Raw genomic sequence first — 27,323 nt, 5'->3', positions numbered from 1 at the left:
GATAGATAGATAGATAGATAGATAGATAGATAGATAGATAGATAGATAGATAGATAGATAGATAGATAGATAGATAGATAGATAGATAGATAGATAGATAGATACAAATTAAGATATAACTTAAAACTTATAAATAAATCAAGTTTTAATCAAAATTTCAATTTCCTCATTAGACCAATGGTGAATCAAGAAATTACCATCGCTGTACGTTGCAGTGAACCCATGAAATATTTTATTTATCAAATTGTTGGACGAGGTGATATTTTACTATCACGTGCAGTAGATGTAAGTACAAACAGAAGTACTTATGTTTTTCATATTATAAATGCGAATTTCTTCAACTTCTTTTAGGTTGATGATAACTCATATCATACCTTCAAATTTCTATCTACGTTTGCTATGATGCCCCGGGCTAAACTTTTGGTTTATATGGTTATCAACGGTGAATTCGTGTATGACGAACAAATCATAGAATTGGAGGAAAATCTTCTAAACAATGTTCAACTAGAGGCACCATTGAGAGCTCCACCAGGCCAGGATATTGATATAACGATTAGTTCGAAACCTTACAATTATATTGGTTTAATGGTGGTCGATCAGAATGCCTTGAATATTCGTAAAGGTGGGTATTAATTGAAATGTTAGGGAACTCTTCTGTGTATTAAAGAATTAAGAATTGGAGATTTGAAAAAATACTACATTCAGACCAAGTCAACTTTAGGCATTCATAACATTGAATGATGATAGCCTTGCAAATGAAGAACTCAACAAATGACTGCACCACATTTTTTTTTAAACATAATGTTTGATAATGTACTCGATCATGTGTGCAGTAATTCGGCTCCTAGCCTACCATTCGAAGTCTATATGAATCGAGTCTTTATACTCGCCGCTTACTAATTCCTGATATTTGGGAAGTTGGGAAGTAATGTTAGTAATCATGGATCTGTAGAGCTCAATATGTTAGATCGATGTTCTTGGATTCAGTTGTAGATTTCTGAACATATTTCAGCTCTGACTTGCCTATAAAATAAGCGGTAGATGCATCTTTTTCCAACCTATGTATTGTAAAGGTTGTAGAAAGAGAATAGGACATCCAAACATCGGGACATCATTATTAGTTATATATGTATTATATAATTAAACAATTTATGTTTTTATTGCAGGAAATGATCTCTCTACATCCAATCTAATGAGAGCACTTAATCAATACGAACTCCATGACTATAACACACCCATCGGATCGCCCGGTAAAGAATCTGGGGTTATTACCATGTCCAATACTGATTTCATCATAGAAAAGGAACCCGAAACTACACCTGCATTGGGTAGAGCTATTATGGACGATGAACATAAACTTACCACAATACGTAAAACAGATATAGGGCCAGCTCATGCTATAGAAACGAATACTTTGGCACCAGGCAAAGGTCGTTACGCATTTTCCTATACACCAAAACCCTTCTGGCATAATCCACGTATACATGTTATGCATCCTCCTGCGGATACGTGGATTTTTATGAATGTCTCTGCTAGTAGTGAGGGTAAGACGACTATTCACAGAAGACTGCCCAGTTCAATGACATCATGGGTTGTTTCGGCATTTGCTTTGGATCCGGTACAGGGTATTGGTCTAACGTCACCTACTAAAATGATGCAAACTTTTAAAGAGTTTTATATAACCACGGAATTGCCTTACTCTATAAGACTTGGTGAGATTTAAAAAGGAATGTGTCTTGAACATTTTTGTTAATTTCTTTAATTTCTTTTAGGTGAAACCATTGCTGTACCATTTGTGGTTTTTAACAACAAGGATAGTGATTTAGATGTGGATGTTAAATTATACAATACGGCACAAGAGTTTGATTTCCCACAAATTGATAGCAAGGCTCAACCTAAACCAAGTAAAATTTACATTAAATTTAAAATATTCAATATTAATCAGAATACTTACTTTTGCCTACAGAAATCGAACTTTACAGCCGTCGCACGGTACGAGTTTTGGCGAAATCATCGAAATCCGTTTCATTTATTATTACACCCAAACGTGTGGGTCCTATAACAATAAAAGCTGTTGCCTCCAATCAATTGGCTGGCGATTCTATAGAATCTATTCTTTTGGTAGAACATCCAGGTGCCACTGAAATTGTTAACAAAGGCTTCCTATTCGAAATGGGTTCAAGTGTTCAACGCAAAGCTAATGTTTCCATTCGCATTCCTCGCAATTCTATAGCCGATTCGGCTAAAATTGAAATATCCGCTGTTGGCGATGTTGTTGGCAGTATATTGGGCAATTTGGAGAATTTGATTAGATTGCCATCGGGTTGTGGCGAGCAAACGATGATACAATTTATGCCCAACATAATGGTGTTGAAATATTTACAGGTAAAATACTAAAAATCTCCGACTCTCACAACATTTTATTAGCGATGTCAGAGAAGATTAGAAGGGGTAAACTCACTCGGATTCTCAATAGATTTATAAGAATTCCTTTCAAAAAGAATTCTTCACTAAGTATAAATGATAAAAAGGGGAAAATCGAATATCAAATTTTGATTATTAACATAAAAACCTTATTTATTTGATAAAGCCAAGCGAGTTAAGAGATAATAGCATCCTCTAACACTTTGGAAAAATCGAATATATTTGTAACACCTACCAGTATCGTACGAAATTTCTTAGCTAGTTCAAGAAACTTTTCACCTATTAGTAGGAGTTGCTTTGGCATTAAGTTTTGGACATAAAATCTTTCAAAGTTCATTTAAAGTCAAAGTATAAACACTGTCTATCCAGATCTTCTGCGACAAAAAAATATCCTGCATATTGCTCCCCCCGGGGGCATGTTACATTGGCGAGAAATCCGCCTTGGTGTTATTGCAATCCCGGAGTATAAAAAATTGCAATCCCGGGGTATGAAAAATTGGTTGCAGTCTACTGGTTGGCTTAGTCCTTGCATAGATTGACAGAGGTCAGACCAGAGCACCGCATAATCTGGTACTACGGGTGGCCAGTTGCCTGCAGGTCTATGTCCTGGCTGGTCAGTTGGTTGAGGTTCTTTCGGGATCCACGTAGTGGCTGTGATTTAAACCCAAATTCGCGGGTAGAGTAAGTGGCGGTTAAAAGACTGATGCATGATAAAGTCAATATTTCGGAATAAGTTCGGCGCTGTTGCCGAAAACAACAAATACCCCACATAGGAGTGACTGTGAGACTAATCGTTGGAAATAAGTTGGTATTAATTGTATATGATACGGGATGAATGTGGTGTACGGCAGGCCTCACCCACCCGTCTACCTATAATAAATGTGTCGTATGTTTTTCACTTATGAATGAGATGTGTGCTGGGTTGAATGATGGTGGATGAATGGGTTGAATGATGGTGGATGTCCAGATATGTTCAGAATTACCACAGTGTGTCCCTGTGAGTAAGAACAATGTCTTCGGCTTATTGATGGATCATATTTCGGTCCACCAGTTACGTCTCTAGGTGCTCGTAGCTCTATTCACTCAAAGACTTAATTAAGAATAGATTTAACATGTGTTAATCCCGTTACTATGTTAGCAAGTAATTTCAGCAAGTGTTGAAGGCTTTGGATCTCTTCTTTATACTTTCCTGTTAATTATTATTAAAAATTATTCCTTTAGTACCTCTCTCACTTTTGCGGCAAATTAAAACTGACTCTCTAAGAAAGTAGTTCTTCTTTATGATAAATTTGTTTAAATTCAGGCTATAAGTTCAGCTTATTACAACAGATCATCTAGTGCTGCCTGAATGATCTCACCGATTGTAACATTTCTCCTTAAACAATAGACGTCGTCCGCATATACATGCATTGGATCCCTGCTTTATAATATCTTAAACTTTACTTTGTTTCTATCATAGATTTAGTCTACCTCTAGGAAAAAGTTCTATTCTGCTATCGAATGGTTTACATTCAGACTATTAATACAATTGATCGGCTATAGATTTTTCTTACCATTATTTCAAAAGAGATTCTAATGTTATGAAATATGGAGTGAATATCTACTTCAATAATGATTCGCAAACAAACACGAAAATTGTTCTGCGACTTCTCTTAAACTCCCTCTACAAGTCGCTTTGAAAAGAAGTTTCAAAATTAAATTCATATTTCGTATTTGACTTTTCAGCGTACTCGCCAATTATCACCCTCCATAGAAATGCGTGCGAAAAAGAATTTGGAATTAGGTTATCAGCGTCTTCTCTATTATCGTCACAAAAATGGCGGTTTCAGTGCTTTTGGTCTCAGCGAAGAGAAGAGTTCAACATGGTTGACGGCATATGTAGCGAAAGCTTTTCGCATGGCCAGCGAATTTATACAAATCGATGATGAAATAATTGCAACAGCATTGGAATATGTTGTAGGCAAACAGGCGGCAAGTGGAGGTTTCGAAGAACAAGGAGATATTTTCGAACAATACGATGATCAAGGTTTGAGTTTAAGTGCTTTTGTAACTCTGGCTTTAATGGAGAATGTGGTGAGTTTTATAAAAGTATAAATAAGGGAAATAATTGTAAAAATTCTTATAAATATTTTTAGAATACCAATCCTGAGTATAAAAATAATATCAATAAAGCTTTGGACTTTATAACACGCACCTTAGATGGTTCAGATAATTTACATGCTATGGCTATAGGCACTTATGTATTGGCTAAAGCTAATCATGATGCTAAAGTGGCTTTTGTGCAAAGATTAGATGCCATGGCGGTAAATGAAGGTTAGTTTTTCTTTTACTTTAAAACTTTAAAAACAATTTTAAGTTTTCGTTTCTGTTTTTAAGATGGCCTTAAATGGTGGAATAAAACTGCTTCTCCTACTGAAGCTATGTCACCCTGGTACAATATGACTCGCAGCGTCAATGTGGAAATTACCTCTTATGCCGTTTTGTCCCTTTTGGAGAATAACTTAATTGGTGATGCTTTGCCAGTTCTCAAATGGTTAATGAATCAACGTAATGATTTGGGTGGTTTTGTCAGCTCTCAAGATTCTGTGGTGGGCTTACAGGCTTTAGTATCATTTGCCGAAAGATTTTCAAGTCAAGCTAATAATTTACAATTGTTGTTTAATTATGGTGAAAATGCTGAAACTGTTCTAAATGTTAACGCTCAAAATTCTTTGGTTCTACAAACTATAGAGGTATATTACTTTAGATATTTTATAATTACTTCAATAAAATTTATAAGAAAAAATCTGTTTTTTATAGTTGCCCAACAATTTGAAAAATCTTACGGTTTCAGCTACCGGTAATGGTTTGGCTTTGGCCCAAGTGACTTATCGTTATAATACGAACGTCACTAGTGCTTGGCCTCGTTTTGTATTGGATCCAACTGTGAATAGAAATTCTCATTCAGATTATTTACATTTGTCGGCGTGTGCCAGGTAAAGTTCTTGGTTAAACTGTGTTAATTATCAAACTATTAACTTTCTCGTTTTTTTTAGCTTCGTACCCACGGAAGGTGATTCAAATCGTTCCAATATGGCTGTTATGGAAATTTATTTGCCCAGTGGTTTTGTTGTGGATACTGATACTTTGCCAACATTAGAGTCCAGTGATCGAATTAAGGTAAGAAAGTATTAGGTGTATAACTTTAATGTGCGAGCATTATAATAGATGGTGCTTTTTTCACACATGACTTGTGTCTTTAAAAAGTAATGGCTCCTATTCTGCATTTCAATTTGAATCGAAATTTTCTTCGTTTGGAAACTTTGGTATTCTGCATTTCGATTCGACTCTCCGTCACATAAACAACAACCTACAAAAACGTGATTACGATTTCTACCTCTCTAAACTCCCCGCACTTTTACAAGAAGATGTGATTTTTCATGCGGACGGCTGTGCCATTAAGTGGGCAACCCACAACTCGATTATGTACTATTCACAGCAATCGAAGCAAAGTCCTCAAAGCGGAAGCAAGTGCTTCATTCAACATGCACAATTAAATTTTATTGTTCGGTCAGTGGTTAATTATGCTGCTCCAGCTGGCAGATGCTATCCTACATGAGAAAAAGAATATTCTTCCACTCAAGAATCATAATGTCATGTTGAACAAACAATTTCTCCTGGGATGTCATCGGATTAGTCACATAATCTTTATCACTATACACTTCTGAGTCATGTCGGAAAGAACCTTCGTACATAAGAGCAAAACATGCGCAATCAAATGCTAGATTTGTTGGATAGTTCCAGCAGCAGTTTTGAACAATATTCTATTCCGCATGAAAGTCATATAAGCTGGTCACACTTTACCTATCGAAGAAAATTGAATAAAACTGAGGTGGTCCACATGAAACCTACTACATATTAAACTGCTAAGCCAAACGTACTTTGCTTTGTCCAATGGACTTGTTTAAGCTATTACAACAAAGAAACTCCTTTTGCATTGATTCGTCAATCTGAAAACGGAGTACTGTTGGAGTTGAACTGATAATGCAATATTTGGATATGTATTGGAGTGAGATGTACCATCGGATAATCGTATCTGATGGACGAGAAATATCCTGAGTTGTATCTGTTGAGATGTCGGAAGAAGAATGGAGTAATGGTTGAAGTGTCGCTTAAAACGTTGTGAAGTTGTAATACCTTAATATACGTAATACGATTTTCCTCCATGTTTGAGTGTTTTAAAGTTTACTCTAAACATGATCAATTTATCACAGTAGGTCCATTCGTTGTGGCCATTGAAATATAGAACTTTGTGTTCGAACCACCAATTACGTCCCCTAGATGCTGTTGTTAACTCAGTAGTTTGGTTGGGCGACATATTAGGTCCAGGAATGCACTAGATGATGGGAATGTTTGCAAGGAAGAGGCATTCCTTACAGCATTAATATGGTGTTTTCACCTGATGTTGGGGCCGCCCCTTCTATTGGATCTAACAAGTAATTGCCTTCTCCTTTATTTCTCAACGGGGATACTATGGCTCAAGTACTGGGCCGGAAATTCCATATACGTAGATTGTCCCCGGCGTGTAAGAAGCACAATGAGGCGTTGGTGAGTCGCAAAGAAGCTAACCCAGTGGTGGAAAAAGACCACCGTGAAATAGGCCAACTCGGCAGATGTTCACTTAAAGCACTTCGACATTAACTTGTTCATTAGCCTTTGCGCCATTGAATTGATTTGTCTCATGATCAGCTGAAATCGTGAACGTATTCCGGTAGCAATTTCTCAACTTTTCCTCACATGTTTTACAGATCAGATATTGCTCCTTTTAAATACAATTTACTACAATCCATTAAACCAGGCATGGTGTCAACAAACTTTTAAGAAAATGTTGATTAAGATCATTTGCCTCATACCTCCGAGAGACTAAATCTTTGCGTTCAACAGCTTTTCATATCGATCGATGCAAAAATTTCTTACTGTTATATGCTACACCTAAACTTTTAAGAAAAACATGGTTAAGATAATTTGCCTTACCCTCCGAGATCTTTGCGTTCAACAGCTTTTCATATCGATCGATGCAAAATATTCTTACTGTTTTATGCTACACCTAGAGGCAATGTTGATTTGGCGCATGATCAGCTGAAATCGTGTACGTATTCCAGTAGCAATTTCTCAGCATTTCCTCACCTGTTTTACAGATCAGCTCTTGCTGCATTTAAATACAATTTGTTACGATCCATTCAAAAAGGTATTGTGTCAACAAACTTTTAAGAAAAATTGGTTAAGATCATTTGCCTTACCCTCCCAGAGAACAGATCTTTGCATTCAAAAGCTATTTATTCTGATCGATGCAAAATATTCTCTCTGTTTTATGCTACACCTAGAGACAATGTTGATTTGACGCATGATCAGCCTTTCCTCACGTGTTTTACAGATCAGATCTTGTTTCATTTAAATACAATTTGTTAAGATCAATTAAACCATGGTGCAACAAACTTTTAATAAAATTTTGATTAAGATCATTTGCCTCATACCTCCAAGACAGCTACTCATATCGATCGATGCAAAAAGCTCTCACTGTTTTATGAACACCACCTAGAGGCTTGATTCCATCGTACCCTTACAATATGACCAGTTCTTCTATTGTCAGATAGAAGAGAAAAACGACATAGCTAATCCTTTGAATAAACGCGAACGATTTCTCGAATAATCAGCCTTTTTATAAGATAAACATTTGATTCAATCTTAGCCTTACAAAATGAGTTCTGGAGAAAAACGTCCTAGCTATTAATAGCTAAGCCTTTGAATGAACTTACATTACACAAATTCTCAAAAAGTCTGCAAATTTTTATGGATTTATTTTATAAAAAAATTTTAACAAATTACAATTTTCTTTCGTTACAGAAAGTGGAAACCCAAAAACGTAATACCGTAGTTATAATTTACTTCGATTATTTGGATCGTAGAGAAGTATGTCCCACTTTACATGCCTACAAAGTGGTTAAAGTAACAAATCACAAGCCAGTGCCTGTAATAATGTATGACTACTATGACAATGGTAAGAGACAATTGAAACAAATCCAAAATTAATAAAATAGTGTATTTAAACTTACCTCTTTAATTTCAATTCAACAGTACGAAGAGCTAGACAATTCTATAGAGCTCCAAAGTCAAATATATGTGACATTTGCGAGCATGCCAATTGCGGGACATTGTGCGAAAAAGCCGAAAAGCGTGAATCTCGTAAATTAGATACTAATGAATTACTTGAAGAACGCAGTTCAGCCAAATTAAATGCTGTAAATACAATTGTAATGTTATTAGTTGTTGTACTATTTAAAATAATTAATTAATAAGAATGTAATACTATGGCCCAATATATTTTAGTTATAAAAATAAACTTGTACTCACTTGAATAAAAAAAAAAAAACGATACCGCCCCTTAATAAAGCTTTAACAATCAATAATTAACCATATAAATTGTTATTATAAATAATAAATCATAATGTATGCATCTGTATTTAAAAAAAATTGTGTATTAATGAGAAAATTTTGTACAATTTAATGAAATTTTATGTAAAATATGAAAAAAGTGTAAAAAACCTTATAAAATCGATAATTTAATGTAAAAAAAGACTAAAAAATATTTAATATTAACTAATATTAGTTTAAGATACTAAGATACTACTAATTATAAAATGTAAATGTGTGAAAATTATTCAATTTAAAAACAAACGAAAAAAATTTAGTTTGTAAGTGTAAAAAAAAAGAAATGCCACTCTTCTCTAATAAATATAAATTTAACAAGACTAAACTTAAACTAATTTTATTGGTTTTATTTTTTTTTTTGTAATTTATTTGCGCTTTGGTTTTTTACTTTCCATCAGACTCATAATAGTTTTACGCAATTCTTCGGTTTCACTTAATTCCAATTCATAGTTGCGTATTTGTTCATTCTTTTCTTGCAGCTGGGACTCGAGTACTGTTATTACACCATCGGATTTCTTTTTAGCTTCCTTTTGTTCTTCTAGTGCCTTTTGCGTTTTAGCCAAATCACGTTCTTTCTCTTCAATGTGTCGCAGTTTTTCTTTGATATCCACTTCAAAGGCAGCTATAGTCTTTTTCAGTTTATCGATTCGTGAACTCTGTAATTTAAATGTAATAGATACGTTTAGATTGGATAATATTTGTAACCCTATTAGATAACCATAATTAAATTAGAAAACAAATTTCCTGTTAGCGAGTAATTGTTTGTCGTATGTCAAGTCGTTTGTGTTTCTCGACTGAGTAAAGATCCCTGGTATGAAGCTTAGACTCTTTCACTTTTGGCTATAAAAAAGCGAAGGAGACCACATTGACTACCTTGCGTTTTGATAACCTCCATTCGAGAAATTTGAAAATATCGCCAATAAAATCCTCAATAACAAGGAGCGAAGTAGAAACAAGGTTTTCAAGTCTTTAGCCGGCAGCACTTGGAATATGGATAAAGAAACCTTGTTAAATACCTACCAAACGACTGGCCGGTCAGTAAATTACGCAGCGCCAATGTAGACTCCTAGAGTAAGCGACACATAATGGAAAAAATCGTTTGAAAAATACCTCCCTGACGAGTCGAAGATGCTTCCAGTCATGGAACATAACGCGATGCTGTCAAAGCAGTGACTGCGATGTCTTTAGAGGAGCCACGCGAACCACCATCTAAAGGAGTTAGAACCCCGCGAGGCATGTCAGAAAAGATCTTCGTTTGTATGAGAGCGACAAGAACACAACATAGATGATGAAAGCTCATACAAGACAGCTTTAAATACTAGCCACCAATATACAATACGGTGGGTCGTCCCTCAGCCGCTGCAAACGAGGAACGAAACCTACCATGCCGTACTTGAGTGGTATTGGCACAACATACATCGGGAAGGTGTACCCATTTAAGCTCATACTGGTCGATAATAAACGACACCATTCAAAATCACTATCCCACAATGTTCAACACCTAAATTGTCTGGTGGTAGGCTCTTCGCATAACCGCGTATTACATGATAATGAGTTGTTTAAATTTCAGTTATTTGTTTTTAATTCGGACTACCTGTCTCTTTAGATAGGCGTAATGAGCTCTTTAATATCCGCCTAATATAGGAGTCGATGACTCGACTAGGAATGCCTTTCACAGCTTTGGGAATACAAACGATATCTATGTAGTTAAGATGCAGACCTGAAAAGTTCCATCACCTGTAAATGTTAATGATTCTAAAACAACTAAGGAATTCGGTGGTGATATCTTTATTAAAAAATTTGGATCGAAAATCACTTTCTGACTCATTGACGAATGCACAATCCTACAAGCTAACATTTAAGCGATAAAATGGGCATCAAATTGGCTATGGTACTATCAGATAACCTTATATAGATCCTTATAAAACATACTATATATTAGGGCCTAGCTGATTACATTTGATTGCCCTGTAATCAGTTATTACTGGTCATTCCAAGTTCGAAAACCTTACAATGACTTTTGTAGGAGCTGTCAAAATGAAGAAGAGGAGAAAACATTTACTCATTATCTTCTTTCTTTCCAGACGTTACAAAGGAACCCAATATGACCCAAATAAAGCTGTCTGTAGAACCTAAAACCTTACTTAAATGTTCAATACAAATACAAACCTTTCTTAGATAGATGAAAAAATCTCGCAACGATCCTGAATAATGCGCTTTCAAATCCGAATCTTCTTGTTTTTTTACATAGGAACCCAATAGGACACAAGTAAAGTTTTACTCATGACAGTATGCAGTCTGCATAACCCATAGATTTTAACCTTAGATTTTCAACACACACGCACCACTTTGATAATAGAAAAGGGTCCTTAATATGAATAAAAATATGGACCTTATGTCTTTGTAAAATCTTGCGAAATCCGAATCAACTTCCAATGTTTTCGCAGTGAAAAGTCGACCGATTGTTGCAAATGTTGAGAAAACTTTTAATTGTGGTTCTTGAATATATTACGAACACTTTTTATTCTGTATAAAAATCTTCTTAGCTTGTATGAAACCGTAAAGTATTAGGATAATGTCAAATATGATATTTAATAATCCGTTCCAAACGGCACTATATGTTTGTAGGAAGGCCATAGGGACATGCTGGGGCATAAATCCAAGAAATGTTCACTAGCTCTCTGATGCAGTTATTAAATCTATTATATTATATGGGATTTTTGTCTGGTGGCAGGCGCTTGAAAAGTCTTCACTCTGACAACAACTGGAAAAAGTTATGAGAACTACTGAGCTTCTTATAACTGGCGCTCTTAGAACGACTTCTTTAAAGGCGTTGTTCAATATGCTTAACTAGCTCTCGGTTCACCTTCTAGCCAGGCTATGACAACTGCAGCCAGATTGAGTGCAACTGACAAATGGAAACAGTACTCCAAAGGCCATGCTAGGATCCGAGATCTCTTACCAAATAATCAATATAATATTGATTATTGCATTCCGGTGCCGTTACTAGGGAGAAAGTTTTGATATCATATCTCTTCGGAGTTTCAGAAATCTCTCCTTGGGAAAAGAGATACGGGATTTCGTATGGCAATAGTATTGCTGAATCCCTGGCCTTGTGCAGGCATAATTCTTAGCAGACTGGAAATATATCAGTTTTACGGTATTCCACTACTTGGAATAAAGAAGCAGATCACTGAATACTGCCTCTGCATTGCTCGCGACAAATGGTCACGTGAGCACATGTGCTCAACATCTAGAGCGTTGTGACCGCAAATGGATCCACACAGTTCTAAATATCTTCTTGGTCTTCAAAGACCGCAGCTAAGTAGGCTGAGATCGGTTATCACTGGCCACTGTAATATTGCTAACCATGCTAGACGCATTGGTTTAACGTTCAACGATTACTGCATAAGTTGTCAAAACGAGAATAAATAAGAGTCTATTACTCATCTTCTCTTTGATTGTCCTGCTTTGGCAGAGGCCAGATTCCAAACGCTTAGATCGACATACTTTGGTGATCTGTCCGATTTGTCTTATATTCAATTAGAACTCTTCATGGAATTCATTAATCTGACAAAATGGTTGTGAATCCAATATTCACACTGTTTCATCCATGGTAACTAACTGGCCTGGTGTTTCTCTTTCTCAAAATCTTACTCCTATTCTCACCTTCTCTTTGCCAACTCTTCCCTATCTCTCTCTTTCATTTCTTACAGGTATTATTATAAAGGGATCAACATGGACCAAGTAAACTTGGAAAATGTAGACAATGTCGGGGTACATCATACCTCAACATAAAGATTTCATTTGTAGAAGCAGTAGAAACGATTAGTTACTTTTGAGATAAAGAATTGGCCATATAAGGTCTCATCCCTCCCATGCCCACAAATACAACACTTTAAATTAAGTAAAAATATTTTATTAAAAAGCTATCAATATAAAAAAAGTTGCAAAAAATTCAAAATTAAAAAAAAAACATTCAGAAATTTCCACTCAACAAATGATCGTCGTAAATATTTGCATATCTTATGCCTGAAGCGGGTTTACGAAATTCCAATACTGTGGAAGGTGGTGCGTTAGAGGTAGTTTTCAAAGTTTGCTTTAAGCGACGCTGATATAGAATATATAATAAGCCCATTAACAATAGAACTAAGACAAATATAAGCGGAATTATATAAGTTAAAGGTGAGGCCTTTTGTACAAAATCCCTATTAGTGATAGTGGGATTAATTTGCATGTCATTATTAGTTTCAGGCCTAGAACTCGTAGACCATGTTGTAAATGCTGTGGCAGAGGTGGTGGCGGCAACTGCACGTGTAGAAATGGTGGTGGTGGTAAAAGTATTAGTAAAGCGGGTAGTTAATGAATTAAAAGTGGGCAACGAGGTGTAAGCAGTGGGTAGAATTTCATTATTTATTATGGGTCTCAAAGTAGTGGGTAAATTTACGAGAGCCGTTTTAAGAAAACCCGTTTGTGAACAAGAACACCGTAAGAATTTACCCATTACCAAAGATTTACAGGGCTCTGGAGACCAAGGTGCTGTATACGAAGTTTTCATTAGACATTTGTTGACATGTTGCTCTAAAGGATAAATATCTAATTGCACATTAGTGGGTGTTTTATTAATATTCTCTAGTTTAATTTCTTCTAGATCTTTATTACTTACAATTTCATATATATTATACTCTATCAAAGAGATATCATCCTGTAAATTCTCTTTAAAATTGTAAGATTTGATAATTAAACAATATTTTGCTTGAGGTTTTATAAATTTCATATTAATATTTTTAAATTGTAGTATAAGTTTGTCGAAAACATTTTCGTTTATTTGAGTGGTATGCTGCTGAAGAAAAGCTCCTTGTAATTTCCTTAAAGTCAAGGAAACCAGAGAAGATTTAAGCGACTCTTGATTAACATCTTCATTTAAACACATCTTTTTAGCTAAATTTGTTATTTTACCAATGAAATTTTGCAAAGCTTGTGAAGAATAATCTTCCGACTTTAGCAAATCTTCTAATAAAGTCAATTGAGTTTTGGTATATAATTCCTGGGAATGATTAACGATTCTTCTCTTTCTGCTGGAGCGTTTAAAACGTGCTTGCTTTTGTAAATCCATTTTAGAGTCGTTATATTCCATGAGATTTTCCAGTATTTCTAAAAGTTTTTCCAGCATAGTTTTATTAATTAAATGAGTATAATCTAGAATTTCTTTACATTTTACTACAAATATTAATTTTGCATCGGAATTTATGTAGAATTTATCTTCTGCCTGCTCTAGAAGTTTATCAATTTGTTTTCGTATAGTCACTTTAACAAATTCCTGCCATTTTTCATACAATGGAGATTGAGCATTTTTTAAAGTTATCGTAGCCATTATGAGATAATTACAAGCCTCTTGCAAATCGGTTCTCATAAAAAGACCATTAACTTTGTTTTCATATGCTTTATAATCAAGATCATTGAATTCTTCATAATTTATAGACAATTTAGTATCATTTTTAATTGTACTACAAGCCTGACGAATATCACAAATTTCTACTGTTATTTGAAGAGGCGTGAGAGTATAGGGTAAAATGGTTTCCCAGGTTTTATATTGAAAGTATTTACCAAATGATAGCTCAAAGTTATCCATAGTAATCTTAAGTTCATAGCTAACAGGAGAATCCAAAAGTAGATCTTTTGCTTCTTGAGAATTTACATTAAAAATCGTTTTCAAAGCCACACCTTGTAGTGGATCTAGAGAGACTACTAAGGCTTGTGGCGGCGCATTCGTGTGTATGTCTATAATGAAATAGCTTGTGACCACTTTAACCCAAGGTTCACCTTCCAAATCACTTTGCTGGTTGTTTTCATTAAACAATTTGGGACAAGTAACATCCAAACGAAATTTATACATAGAATCTCCTTCAAAACCCGGCCACATTATATCAGTTTTTATATGTTTTGTGGGTATATTCAAAGTAATTTCCCGATTCACAGTAGAATTTGTAAAGTCTATAATTTCCTCTAGATAATATTTCTCCAAATTGGATATTTTTGTATAACCATAATGCTCCTTATCAAGTACACCGCTGGGTATAAGTTTGAAACCTTCTTCTTGGGCACTTAGCCAACTTGCCTCACAATTGGCCACCATATTTATGACCATAACAGAAAACTTAAACTCTTCATAGGAGGAAGGATTTAAATTGGGTATCTCCTGGAAATCATAGCTAATAAATACCGAGGATATTACCTCTATATCGGCTTTTACTTTAGTAACTATATCATTGATTTTAATGTGAGCAAATACTTGATAGATTCCTGACTTTTCGAATAGCACTTTAAAATAGTTCTCATTATCTTCTCTAGTCTGTAGGGCATCATTTGTTGCGGCATTCTCTAGCAACCACTTAATTTCCATTTCTTGTACACGATCATAATTGCGTAGAAATAAACGAAAAGTTAAATGTGTTCCCTCACCAATTCTGGCTGCACAGGGTATAATCATGGCCTGAAAACCTTTGTTCAATACCTCCACCCAGATAACATCTTTGGCTAAAAGTCTATTGCTACCATTCTCCTTGACTTTTGCTTCTATAGAAGTTTTTCTCTCAGCACTTAAGGCATTTGGTGGTATCAACAAAACACTTGATATAGTATTTTCTATCCTTTGATATCTCTCCTCTAAATCGGTTACTTTCCACTCTATATAGTAATCATTTTTTGGCTTACAAAACGTCACTTTAGCCATAACACTATACTCTATGCTGGCCACTATTTCTTCGGAGCCTATGAGTAGAAAATTAATACCCTCCGGCACATTGCTATTCTGTAAAACTCCCTCAGCATAATCTATGGTAAAGACCTGTTCCCGACTAGTTTCTCCTGCATCTGTTATACCCACTACATGGAATATATAACTTACTCCTGGCACTACTTGTGTTTTCTTTATCAAAGCCATATTATTTTTCATAATATGTAATCTTTCTTTGCTATTAAGGTGCTGTTCCAATGCTCTTACTGCTTTCCATACCAGTAACGTTTCACGTTGTGTTAAAGGTTCTGGTCCAATAATTTTAAAGAAAATTTTAAATTTATAAGACAATTTAATGCCGTCTTTAGGTTGAAATGTAATTGTCACACCATCCGGTTGTTTGGTGGCACTTTCGCTGTCATTGTGTTTACAAAGATTTTGTGGCGCCACAATGCGAAAAGATGGTACTTCTTCTTCTGTTGCAATCTTTGTAATTTTTAATAAAATAATTAAAATTTTAATATATTCAAATAAATGCTTCATTCTGCGTTACGTTGAATTGAATGGTTGTTATGTTAATGCAAAAGTTTTAAGAATCGTTGAGATATTGTTTGTGTTTTTGTTGTTACCATGGTTACACAAATGCCGGTTGCAATTAGCGTGACATTCGGGGGCCCATTAGTGTGACATTCATTTTTTTGTATGACATTAAGCAAATGTTGTTGACAACATTTTAATGGAATATTAATGTTGTGATTATCATTATCATTAATGATGTGATTATAATTTTTAACATTTTTTAGGGATTTTAATTTAATTTGTTTAAGTTTTCGGAATGCAACATAAGTATTACTGATTCTAGAAGGCTTTGCGAATAAACAAAACTTTATGAGAACCAATATCATGGGCTTGCAGAAACAGAATATAACTTATATGTTTCAAATTTGAATGAAATCCTGAAATCGATTTCACTCCATGTTTCCATGTTAACATATCTATCACAACCGAAACCTTCAACAAAACATTATCCGTTCCCACGACAATTGGATCTTCGCTCCGTAACGACCCGAGTCATCCTCGGCCAAAGATTGTCAACCCAGCGACAGCTGTATCAACCGAAAGTTTTTTCCCCCAGGAAAGAACTATCGGCCACAGTCGAGCTGTCACAACAACAACAAAACATTTCAAAACTTTGACCCTTTCCCATGTCATTTGGATCTTCGTTCTGAAAAGACCCAGCGACAACGCTTTCAAAAGCCACAGTCGGCCTTTTAAAGGAACAACCTGCACGAAAGATAAAATGACAATCTCTGCGTTATCGTTGATATTTATCCAACTAAGAACTTCACAAAAATGTTTTTCCACAACTCTTGCCACCAGACCGACGCATATTTTGCGATGTAGAAACAAAGATATAAACAAATCTCGTAATGCTATCCTAAGAAAAGGATGCATACAAATTTGCACTAAATACTGTTTAAACGAAAAAGTTTTCTCACAGCCCAGAAACACATCATGGTACTAAGAAGACACTTCATTAAGTTGAATCATCCAAACTTTAACATAGAAAAGTGTCTCTCGAGACACGTTAGCATCCTTGCAGCGTAACACATTAGTTGTACACCTCTTCCCAGAAAAGATTTATGTTGTAACAGGGTGCGAAAGAACTCTCTAGGAAATGTATTTTGTTCCATTAGAATAACATAAGCCAACAAATGATCAACAGATGATTCAAATGAGGGTGCCTCTGTAGATTTGGTGTAACTTCATTAAGTTAGTGTTCTAGTCTGTTAGATCGGATGTCGTCGATTCGATTCTAACCAGAGGAGCGCAGTAGTCTGATTCATTTCTTCGGATTTGATGTCTTAGGAAATGTATTTTGTTCCATTAGAATAACGTAAGCCAACAAATGATCAACAGACGTTTCAAATGAGGGTGCCTCCATAGATTTGTGTAACTTTATTGGGTTAGTCTAGTCTGTTAGATCGGATGTCGTCGATTCGATTCCCCCTAGAGGCACTGATAAAGGAGCGCAGTAGTCTAGTTCATTTCATCGGATTTGATGTAACATACTATACATCCTCCTTTCAAACTTATTAACTAGAGGCCAAAAGAATATTGCAGCAATTTAACCGAAAATGGGCATCTAATTAAGATTTATAAACAAAGGAGCAATGCGCTTAATAATATCTCTTATGTGGTAAATAACGCTTTTTCAAATTTAGGACACGATGATGAAGAAATTGTGAGACCAGATTCGAATTATACTGTGTAATTCTGTTCTAGGTATATTAACAATTCTCCTATTCACAATCGGTGTTGTACGGTTGTATCGTAGTATGTCGTATTTTTTATTATTGATTTGTTTTTGCTTTAAAAAAATTTATTTGAAACATTTTTATGACATACAACGCTACAACTATATGTTGATTGTGAATTGGACAAATGTATATTGAAGAGCTGTAACTGAATCATTAATTTTTGAATTATTTTGTGAATTGAATTATCAAATTTTGCATTAATTCTTTTTATATAAAAAACGAATTGAATTAAATTTTAGTCAATTCAAATTAATTTCGTAAAAATTAATTGCAATCCATTTCCTCAAAGCTTTGATTAACAATTGTTGTTTGTGACTAATATTCAATATTTTGTTTAAAATTTCTTACGAGTGATCAAAAAGTCAATATCATTTTGTTTAACGATGTCTTAATCAAGTGATTTCTCAAATGATTAAAAGTCCTACATATTCTGTTTCACAAAAAACGCGAAAACGATTGTTTAGTGATACAAATGAAGTCGAGCTCTCGCTCGATTCTCTTTCTTGGAGGAATTTCCATTTTTTTATTCCTCCTAGATCTGCTTTTGAAATTGATTGATTGCACATCATTCTTTTTTGATGTCAATTCCTTGTTCTAATTCATTGGAATTAATTCAAACTAAATACAATACAAATGAATTGGAAATTGCAATTCGTTTTTACCAAATTCATTTGAATTGGAAACGAATTGTAACTCTTTTGACAAATCCATTTGAATTCGAAATGAATTGCAATTCATTTTTACCAAATTCATTTGAATTGATTTTCATTCAATTCTCATTTTTGTTGTTGTTGTTGTTGTTGCTGGGACGGAATAATTCGGGTCATTCCGGTTGTCGGGGAATGAATGAGGTCGCCCACCGCCCATAGCAGACACGGCAGAAAACATGCCGCGGAAAACAATAGTAGTTCTGGCACAACTAAAACGTTCCACGAAAACGTTCCCAAGACAATTGGATCTTCGCTCCGGAACGACCCGAGTCATACTCGCCAAAGATTATCAACCCAGCGACAGCTGTATCAACCGAAAGTTTTTTTCCCCAGAAAAGAACTATCGGCCACAGTCGAGCTGCTACAACAACAACAACAACTACTGGTCACGTATAGACCGTGCCGTCCCCAACGAATGTCCTGCATGTGGTCAGGGTCCTCATTATACCCACCACATATTCAACTACTCAGCCAACCCTACTTCACCCTGTCCAATGGATTTATGGACGCATCCAGTTGAAGTAGCCCAATTTTTAAGCGTGGACATTGATTTAGAACCCCACAACTAGATTACTGTATAGTTTTAGATTTTACAACAACAATTAAGTCAATTCGAAAACGAACTAAAATCAGAAATGAATGATTCATTTACAGCTCTGGTATATTAATAACGTCAATAAACTTGCATAATTAAAGCTTCCATGCTTTACAAAGCCACTAGTAAGTCTTAGATTACTTAAATCCAAATCCATTTTAAAAATCTACTTACATTTTCCTTAGCAGCCGTATGAAGTTTCTCTAGTTCCTCTGTTTTAGCATGCAGTTCTTCTTTGAGATCATTATAGTCTTTTTGTAAAACTTAAAAGAGATAAACAATAAAAATTAAAATTAAATCATAAAATTATTTTAATTGTAACCTAAAAAAAAAACATACCAATCATTTCTGATACCTTAACCGCCAAACGTTTCTCATTAATTTTCAAAGTTTCTGATTGTTCAGAAAGTTTTTTCATTAAATCAGTCATATTACGTTTTAGATTATCTTTTTGATGTTTTAAATCTTTACACTGAGTCTGCAAAGATTCCTGATTTATATGCAGTTCAAAGTTCATGGTGTGATATTTATCTAATTCGGCATTTTGTAAATTGATGCGTTGTGTTAGATGTGTTATCTGCAAACGAAAAATTAAGATAAATATTTTAAGTAGAAAATGTAAATTAATATACTAAACCTCTTTACTAGCTTCTTCGAGTCTCTTTTGCATCGAACTTTCAGCTGAACTAAATTTTTCTAGTTTATAATTAAAAAGTTCTATAATTTGTGAAGTCGCCACATTATGCAGCTGATTATTGTTTTGAGCTTGAGTTATGACATCAATGAGAGCCTGTAAACGTTCTTCCAGTTCTTTACTAACAAATGTTTTATGACTTTTGAGAATGGCATTTAAATTACGCCATTGATCTCCGGTAGGAACTGCAGGAATCAATTGATTTGTTGAGGCATTTAATTTGGAAATAAGCTAAAATTGAAATTTATAAATTGCAGATATTTCAATGAATTTTTGTTAACCCTAAACTTACTTTCGCCACTTCTGTTTGTGGAAAATGTTCAAATTGTGATATTTGAAATACAGCCGAACATAATTTCTCACTGCCACTTATCATGGCTCTGGCTAGAGCCTGTTGTATTTGTGACAACTGCAATAGGGTGCAACATTTTTCAAAATAGGCCTTTTTAGCAATTTCCGTAAAGTTGATTAGTAGCAATAAACAAAATATGAATTTTTCTATTTCTTCCATATTCAAACAATTATCGGGCATTTCGGACTTTATATTCAGCAAAGGTAATAAAATTTTATCAAAATAAGATTCAGTTATTTTGGATAAAATTAATTTTTCCGTTTTAGTTTGATGCAACAGTGATACTAGAAGTTGTAACACCGCTGCTGTATGTAGAGCTGAAGTATCTGATTTCTCTGTGGCCGTTATAAGTTGTATTATTATGGAGGGATCTCTAGCAATACGTGGTGCTATGGTTTCTTTTTTAGCTGCAAATAAACGTAGTTTTTTACTTAAATGTTTCATTATATAGTTGTTTTGAAATATTACCTAGTCTTACTAAACTATCTAATAGATTAACCGCTTCCACACCACAAATATCAGATTCCAACCAATTACTTAAAAGTTCAAATATTCGTGGTATATTTGAGTCTAAACTTATGGCCACATTTTCATTACCATCCGTATCCGGTTGAGCTGATAGTTCCATTATGTATTCAATTAATTGAAAAAGTAGACCCATGCAAATTTGTTGTTGTTTACGAGATTCCTCATTAGAATCGTCCATAGAGTTGCGGGCCTCAATATGCTTTAGATATTCAAAAATAATGGCAAAAAAGTTAAGTTAAATGTAAAGAATTGAGTAAATGTTAAGAATTAGAGTTAATGTTAAAAAAATTAAAAGTTCGATGTTATGTTCAGAAAAATATGGTTCTAAATTCATCTCTAAATCAATTCTATTAACTTGAAATTATTTTTTTTATTTTAAATTTACTTACATCCAACAACTTTTCAATGTCTTCACAATAGTGCTCATAACACAACATAGCCTGATGAAGTCCACTGTGGGCCCGTGAATCTCTTAAAAACTCTACAATATGTCTCAAATGCGGAATATTCCAATGTTTAATACAATCATCGACAGCTGCAAAACTAGAGCGTAAAAACAAATGTAATTCTTTCTGATCAGGAGAATGTATATCTTCGGATAGTATAATTAACATTTTATTCGCCAACATGCCATAGTTTTGTATACGGCGACTAAAACTGGATATGTTAACGGACCGCAAAAATAGAAATAAAACCACAAAATTCTTATAACAAAGATTTATCAATATCGATAAAGATAGCTGAGCATGCATTTCTTCTCCCTCCTCGACAGATTGATAGACAATTTGCACTAACTGTTCCAACAGTACTACTATATAAGGTTCTTCCCAGGTGATCTTTATGCCAAAAGTTAATTCCTGCAAGAGGGTGAGTAAACGTTGACGTTTATCTCCAGCTTGTGTACGCTTTAGAATAAATGTTAACAAAGGTATATAACGATATTCATCCACTATAGCTTTGCGAGCCTCTAAATTTTTGCAGCAATGTTGCAAAATTCCCACACAAGTCCATAGAGCATCAGCATCAATGGACAACGTGCCCATGACGGCATGTAAGTCAATGAAAAACTTGGAAATTTCCAAATTACCAGGAGCAAAATGATGTGGATGTATGGCAGAGCTTAGCAGAGAGGCAGTACGATTAAGTAGCACTAAAGACTCCTCCGACTTGTTATTGCGATAATGACTCGCCTGGGCACTGAAATCGCGTACATAACTAAAGGCATTGGAGGTATCATTGTTATTACTACTATTATTTTTACGCGATACCATATTTTTGCTTTTTCTCGCTTTGAAACTTTAATAAAATTATTATTTAACACAAAATATGCAGAGAAATAAAAAGCAACAAAGAAAAATGTATTTTTGCGGCACAATCAAATTAAACTTTTGAAATATTTGCAAACTGAGCAACTGTCAGACAGAGCCCTGCGTCGGCAAATATTAGCGGCGCCAAGCACTAAAATAATCGACTTCGACTTAAATTAGACAGTAAGCCGTCTAAATATTCGGCTAGCGTAATTTTTAAATTTTCATCAATTCACAATGGTTTAAAAACTTTTACTTTTGGAAATTATTCGGTATCTCTGTAACTATAAGATATATCGCAATGCAATTTCGACTTTTTCCACATTTTAAACATTTTCGACAATTTTTGACTTTTTTCTACTATTTTCGACTTTTTTCAATGACAGTAGTCGCGTTATCGACTTTTTTGGAATAAAATAGTCGACTTCGACTTTTTTCGACAAAAAGTCGATTTATAGAACCCTACCCCAGATTATCATTTTAAGGGGCTACTTACTAGGGTTCTATAAATCGACTTTCGAATAATCGAACAATCGACTTTTTGTCGAAAAAAGTCGAAGTCGACTATTTTGTTCCAAAAAAGTCGATAACTCGACTATCGTCTGTGAAACAAGTCGTAAAGTCGACTTTGTTAATAAAAGTCGAAAAAAGTCGAAAAGTCGGAAAAAGTTGAAAAAAGTCAACAAAAGTCGAAAAAAGCGAAAAAAAAGTCGAAAAAAGTTGAAAAGTCGAAAATTCGAAAAAAGTCGAAAAGTCGGAAAAGGTCAAAAAGAGTCCAAAAAAAGTCGAAAAAAGTAAAAAAAAAGTCGAAAAGACGAAAACAGTCGAAAAGTCGACTATTTATAAAATAAATATAGTCGAAAAATCGACTTTTCATATAATGCAAAAAGTAGACTTTTAACTAAATGTAAAAAGTCGACTTTTAACTTAATGCAAAAAGTCGAAAAGTCGACTTTTAACTAAATACAAAAATGTAAAGAGTCGACTTTTAACTAAATGCAAAATGTCGAAAAGTCGACTTTTCGTTTCAACTATAGAACTCTAGTACTTACTGGACCCTATTTTAACGTCGTCCTGCCGACGCTTTAACAATGATGATTTAAAGTAAAAGCAGCGACTCGCTGTTAGCCGCCATCATTTCTATGATGAAGTATGTTTAGTGTACGAATACAGGGTTTTTATGAACACTAAAACAGCGCCATCTATTTGTCAAATTGTATTTCACCGCAAAAGGCTTTTAAAATTTAAATTATTTAAAAAATACTTTGTATTACTAAATTGCATTCAAATATTCATTTTCTTTCGAAAAATGAACTTAAAAGGCTGCCAGATAAGGTCTCACAATACCTTTTCAGCAATATTGTACTGAATTGCCGGTTTGGAGATTTGTGTGTCTTCCAGGCAAGATTCATCGATTTATTTCGTGATAGTTCTCCTAAAACTTTTAGTAGATATATCCATCATCCCATCTGAGAGGTATTGACATTGTTGCAAAGAAGAACAAAATTTTCATAACACAGGTTTTATTAAAAATCCCTTATGTGGGGTCTCAATAGATTTACCCATTATGTACGCGTATTGAAAACCTTAGAGGAGTTATTTGTCAATCAAAATCCTAATGTGTTTATCGACTATTCTTTCCAAAGTTTTAAGTAGTATTAACCATGATTTAAAAATATATTTTTAACATTGTATTAACATTGATTCAAATTTAATTATTTCACATGGACTCTTGAGAGCCTGAAAAAACGCTGAAAATTTCAATGTTGCTTTTTTCTTTTAAGGTTGAATAAGATGATTTCATATTTGTATCTACAAGATTATTCACTTAAGAGTGTGATTATCTCGTATTCGTTGTATATCTCTCTCGATTTTGTTCTAATGTATTTAGGTTTTAAAATAATTCTTTTATCATCAATTTAATACATTAACAAAATGTCATTAACACTTTAACGACCTTAATAAGTAATTGTGAACTTCTCTTCGTATAGAAATAGAAATTTGTCATAAGGCGCGTATGGCACCTTTTAAGTTTGTTGCAAAAACGATTTAGTTATTTATTCATTTTATTTTTTTATTTATTTTTTTTTTTGTTTAGTTCCTGATACTTAAATTGACGAGATGCTTAATCATTTAAATTAGCAACAATAAAAAAGTAACAAATAAGATATTATAGTTCGGTTGTAACGACATTATGATACCCTATATCATTGATGTTCGAAAGTCTAGTTTTGAACTAAATGTGAGAGCATTACGCATAGATTTTCAAAGAATGTGGTAGAGTAATTAATGTTCATGTAAAGGTTTCTTTTATAAACCTTTATCTATCTATCTATCTATCTATCTATCTATCTATCTATCTATCTATCTATCTATCTATCTATCTATCTATCTATCTATCTATCTATCTATCTATCTATCTATCTATCTATCTATCTATCTATCTATCTATCTATCTATCTATCTATCTATCTATCTATCTATCTATCTATCTATCTATCTATCTATCTATCTATCTATCTATCTATCTATCTATCTATCTATCTATCTATCTATCTATCTATCTATCTATCTATCTATCTATCTATCTATCTATCTATCTATCTATCTATCTATCTATCTATCTATCTATCTATCTATCTATCTATCTATCTGTCTATCTATCTATCTATCTATCTATCTATCTATCTATCTATCTATCTATCTATCTATCTATCTATCTATCTATCTATCTATCTATCTATCTATCTATCTATCTATCTATCTATCTATCTATCTATCTATCTATCTATCTATCTATCTATCTATCTATCTATCTATCTATCTATAATAAAAGAATAACAGTATAAACATATATCAAAGCAAACGAATTAGATCTTGCCAAATATAGATGTGTAGGGTAAAAAACACTTATCAACGTTTAAGTGAAAAACTAAAAGAAAAAATTCACACAAATTTAGACAAAATTTTACTAAAGAATAAGAAAATAGCATCAACATCTGTCAGTAGTGTTTGTACTTAAACAACGTATGTAATTTGCAGAATGACGGAAATGGGGGCGCAGAAAGAAAAACATTTTAAAATGTAAAAAAAAGTTCATCAAATCCAAAACACAAATTCAATTTAGTTGACATCGAGTTTTTGAACGGTTACAATGTGGAAAATCTCCCAAAGAAGGAAAAAATGTGAATAGAAAGAAATCGTTTCGCATATATAATTAAAGGAATACTAAATAGATTAAAATAAATCCATAAAAGTGAAAACTTTAAAGTGTTACTAAATATAGAATCAATACATAAATATAACGTTTAAAAATAAATTTTCAACAATTGTGTTGCACTAAATATAAATTTATTTATGTTTAAATCTTAAGTGCTGCTAATTGTTTTTTTACTTTTTTATTTAATTTTCTTACAACATTGTAAATATTTTCACTTTGGCGTGAGAAGTGATTTTTATTTGAAAATAATGTCTAGTGGTAAATATGCGCAGCAAAGTGATGCTGAAAATTGTAGTAGTAGAATTAACACAAAACCAACTGTTACTGCTGCTGCTGCTCTTGCAGCTGACAAATACACTCCCGATGACAATCGAGGTCGTTGGGCTTCAAAGACCGAATTTATATTATCGTGTTTAGGATATGCTGTTGGTTTGGGAAATGTTTGGCGTTTTCCATATCTGTGCTATCGTAGTGGGGGAGGTAAGTTATAAGTCTAACTATTACTTTTAAAATATATTAATGGATGTGTTTTGAAACATTGATAGATCACAAAATAAAATAATTTAAATTTAAACGTACTATTTTAATAGAGATTTGAACCAAAGGTTTAGTGATTGTAAAAGTAGCTCTTATTTAATGTTTTAGATTCTAAGACAATCTAGAAATATCCGCGTGTCCGTCTGTCTGTTGAAAACACAATTGGGCATAAACTAGAGCTAGATGGATGAAATTTTCATAAAGGTTCGGTACATAATATAACCTTATCCTTCTATCCCCCGGGGGCATGTTACCTTGGTGAAATTTCCACCTTGGTGATAATGAGAATGGAACTGATGCGATGGAATAGTGAACGATTGAGAAAGTCTCTATATATTGGAGATAAATACCGATTTTTCGCTTCGGGGAAGTTCTTCGGTACTGTTGCCATCTTAACAGGATATATTGATACATGTTAGGCGACTACTTGTCGTGGCAATTATTGACTTTGGAATTCCTATTTCCTTTATCACATTATCGGTTCATAAAAGAGGGATCCTGATCCATTTTGTTGGGTATTGCGGACTACCAAATATGTCTCTAGGTGCTGTTGCCAAAAAACTATCTCAGTAGTGTGGTTGCGCGGGTTTAAAAAGATTAAAGAATGCACTGGAACGAGTCTTTCACGGCATCATAAGGGTGGTCATCCTGCGGTATAACCGGAGGATCGATTTCACCTGATGTTAGGACTCGACACCCAATTCTATTGACTATAGACCAGTTATTGCTTTTGTCGGGGTCTGCATTGGGCTTGAGCAATTGCAGCCTGTCATTCCGCTACGAGGCTACTTTGGCAAGAGATTAGATAGCTCGAGTACATCAGCAAAGGGCCGGCCCAATCCATGTACACAAATTGCCATCTGAGTTCTTCATTGAAGGATTCAGGGGCGATGGTATACCGTTGTTAAGTCTACCCAGTGGATGAAAAAGAGTATGAATAAAATTAATTAGGTGGAGGGCAGAGGAGGCTCAAAATACGGCTTTCGGTTGGGCTAAACCAAGGGGACAGAATGTTACCAAACTAAAATCGAAAACGGTGTTTTTATAAGAAAACCAAAGTTCCTTCCTGAAATTAAACCTTCGATCTGGGACAAGGCGATATTAGTGAACGACAGAGTTAAATACCCAGAAAAAAGTGAACAAAATGTCATTATAGGGAGTTCTGCCTTAATGTTTCTTGGGGATAAGTGGTATCATGAGCACTACGTAAACCTAAGCTTTAAAAACATTGGTAGATATTTCTCCAATCGAAACACATGTAAGATATGAGACGACATTATCAGCTCTTATCTTTGTGTGAATTGACGCAGACCGTTTACAGTATACGTCATCAACCTGACATATTGGACTAGACACTAGACGTATTGCGTCACGGAATGTTGTACCAGTTTAACTTTACAATGATCATGTTGAGGTTACACATCAATGTCC

At 34.2% G+C, this 27,323-nt stretch overlaps 3 protein-coding genes across 3 annotated transcripts in view; 2 read left to right on the top strand and 1 right to left on the bottom strand.

Moving 5' to 3' along the window:
- The window catches only part of LOC111687456 (CD109 antigen), a 28,283-nt gene extending 19,260 nt beyond the window's left edge, over positions 1 to 9,023 (top strand). Inside the window, exons 7-18 of the mRNA XM_046948489.1 lie at positions 174 to 285; positions 352 to 622; positions 1,167 to 1,712; positions 1,773 to 1,904; positions 1,967 to 2,385; positions 4,150 to 4,497; positions 4,560 to 4,737; positions 4,801 to 5,156; positions 5,224 to 5,399; positions 5,460 to 5,583; positions 8,308 to 8,461; positions 8,539 to 9,023. Coding sequence (XP_046804445.1) covers positions 174 to 285; positions 352 to 622; positions 1,167 to 1,712; positions 1,773 to 1,904; positions 1,967 to 2,385; positions 4,150 to 4,497; positions 4,560 to 4,737; positions 4,801 to 5,156; positions 5,224 to 5,399; positions 5,460 to 5,583; positions 8,308 to 8,461; positions 8,539 to 8,756 — 3,034 coding nt within the window. The 3' untranslated portion in view covers positions 8,757 to 9,023. The remainder of the gene's footprint in view (positions 1 to 173; positions 286 to 351; positions 623 to 1,166; positions 1,713 to 1,772; positions 1,905 to 1,966; positions 2,386 to 4,149; positions 4,498 to 4,559; positions 4,738 to 4,800; positions 5,157 to 5,223; positions 5,400 to 5,459; positions 5,584 to 8,307; positions 8,462 to 8,538) is intronic.
- A 137-nt stretch (positions 9,024 to 9,160) lies between these two features.
- LOC111687449 lies at positions 9,161 to 22,281 on the bottom strand. The gene is made up of 7 exons (XM_023449891.2): positions 21,218 to 22,281; positions 20,769 to 21,027; positions 20,241 to 20,707; positions 19,892 to 20,179; positions 19,594 to 19,831; positions 19,429 to 19,517; positions 9,161 to 9,548 (listed from the first exon to the last, which is right to left on the bottom strand). Exons 1-7 carry the CDS (start codon positions 22,097 to 22,099, stop codon positions 9,258 to 9,260), a joined length of 2,514 nt encoding a protein of 837 aa, XP_023305659.2. The 5' UTR covers positions 22,100 to 22,281; the 3' UTR covers positions 9,161 to 9,257.
- A 2,875-nt stretch (positions 22,282 to 25,156) lies between these two features.
- LOC111687453 (sodium- and chloride-dependent glycine transporter 1) overlaps positions 25,157 to 27,323 on the top strand; it is a 7,536-nt gene continuing 5,369 nt past the window's right edge. The window contains exon 1 of the mRNA XM_023449894.2: positions 25,157 to 25,835. Coding sequence (XP_023305662.2) covers positions 25,604 to 25,835 — 232 coding nt within the window. The 5' untranslated portion in view covers positions 25,157 to 25,603. The remainder of the gene's footprint in view (positions 25,836 to 27,323) is intronic.

Source organism: Lucilia cuprina, chromosome 2 (genome assembly GCF_022045245.1).
Source record: "Lucilia cuprina isolate Lc7/37 chromosome 2, ASM2204524v1, whole genome shotgun sequence".
NCBI lineage: Eukaryota > Metazoa > Arthropoda > Insecta > Diptera > Calliphoridae > Lucilia > Lucilia cuprina.
This window is presented reverse-complemented; position numbering and strand designations above follow the sequence as displayed.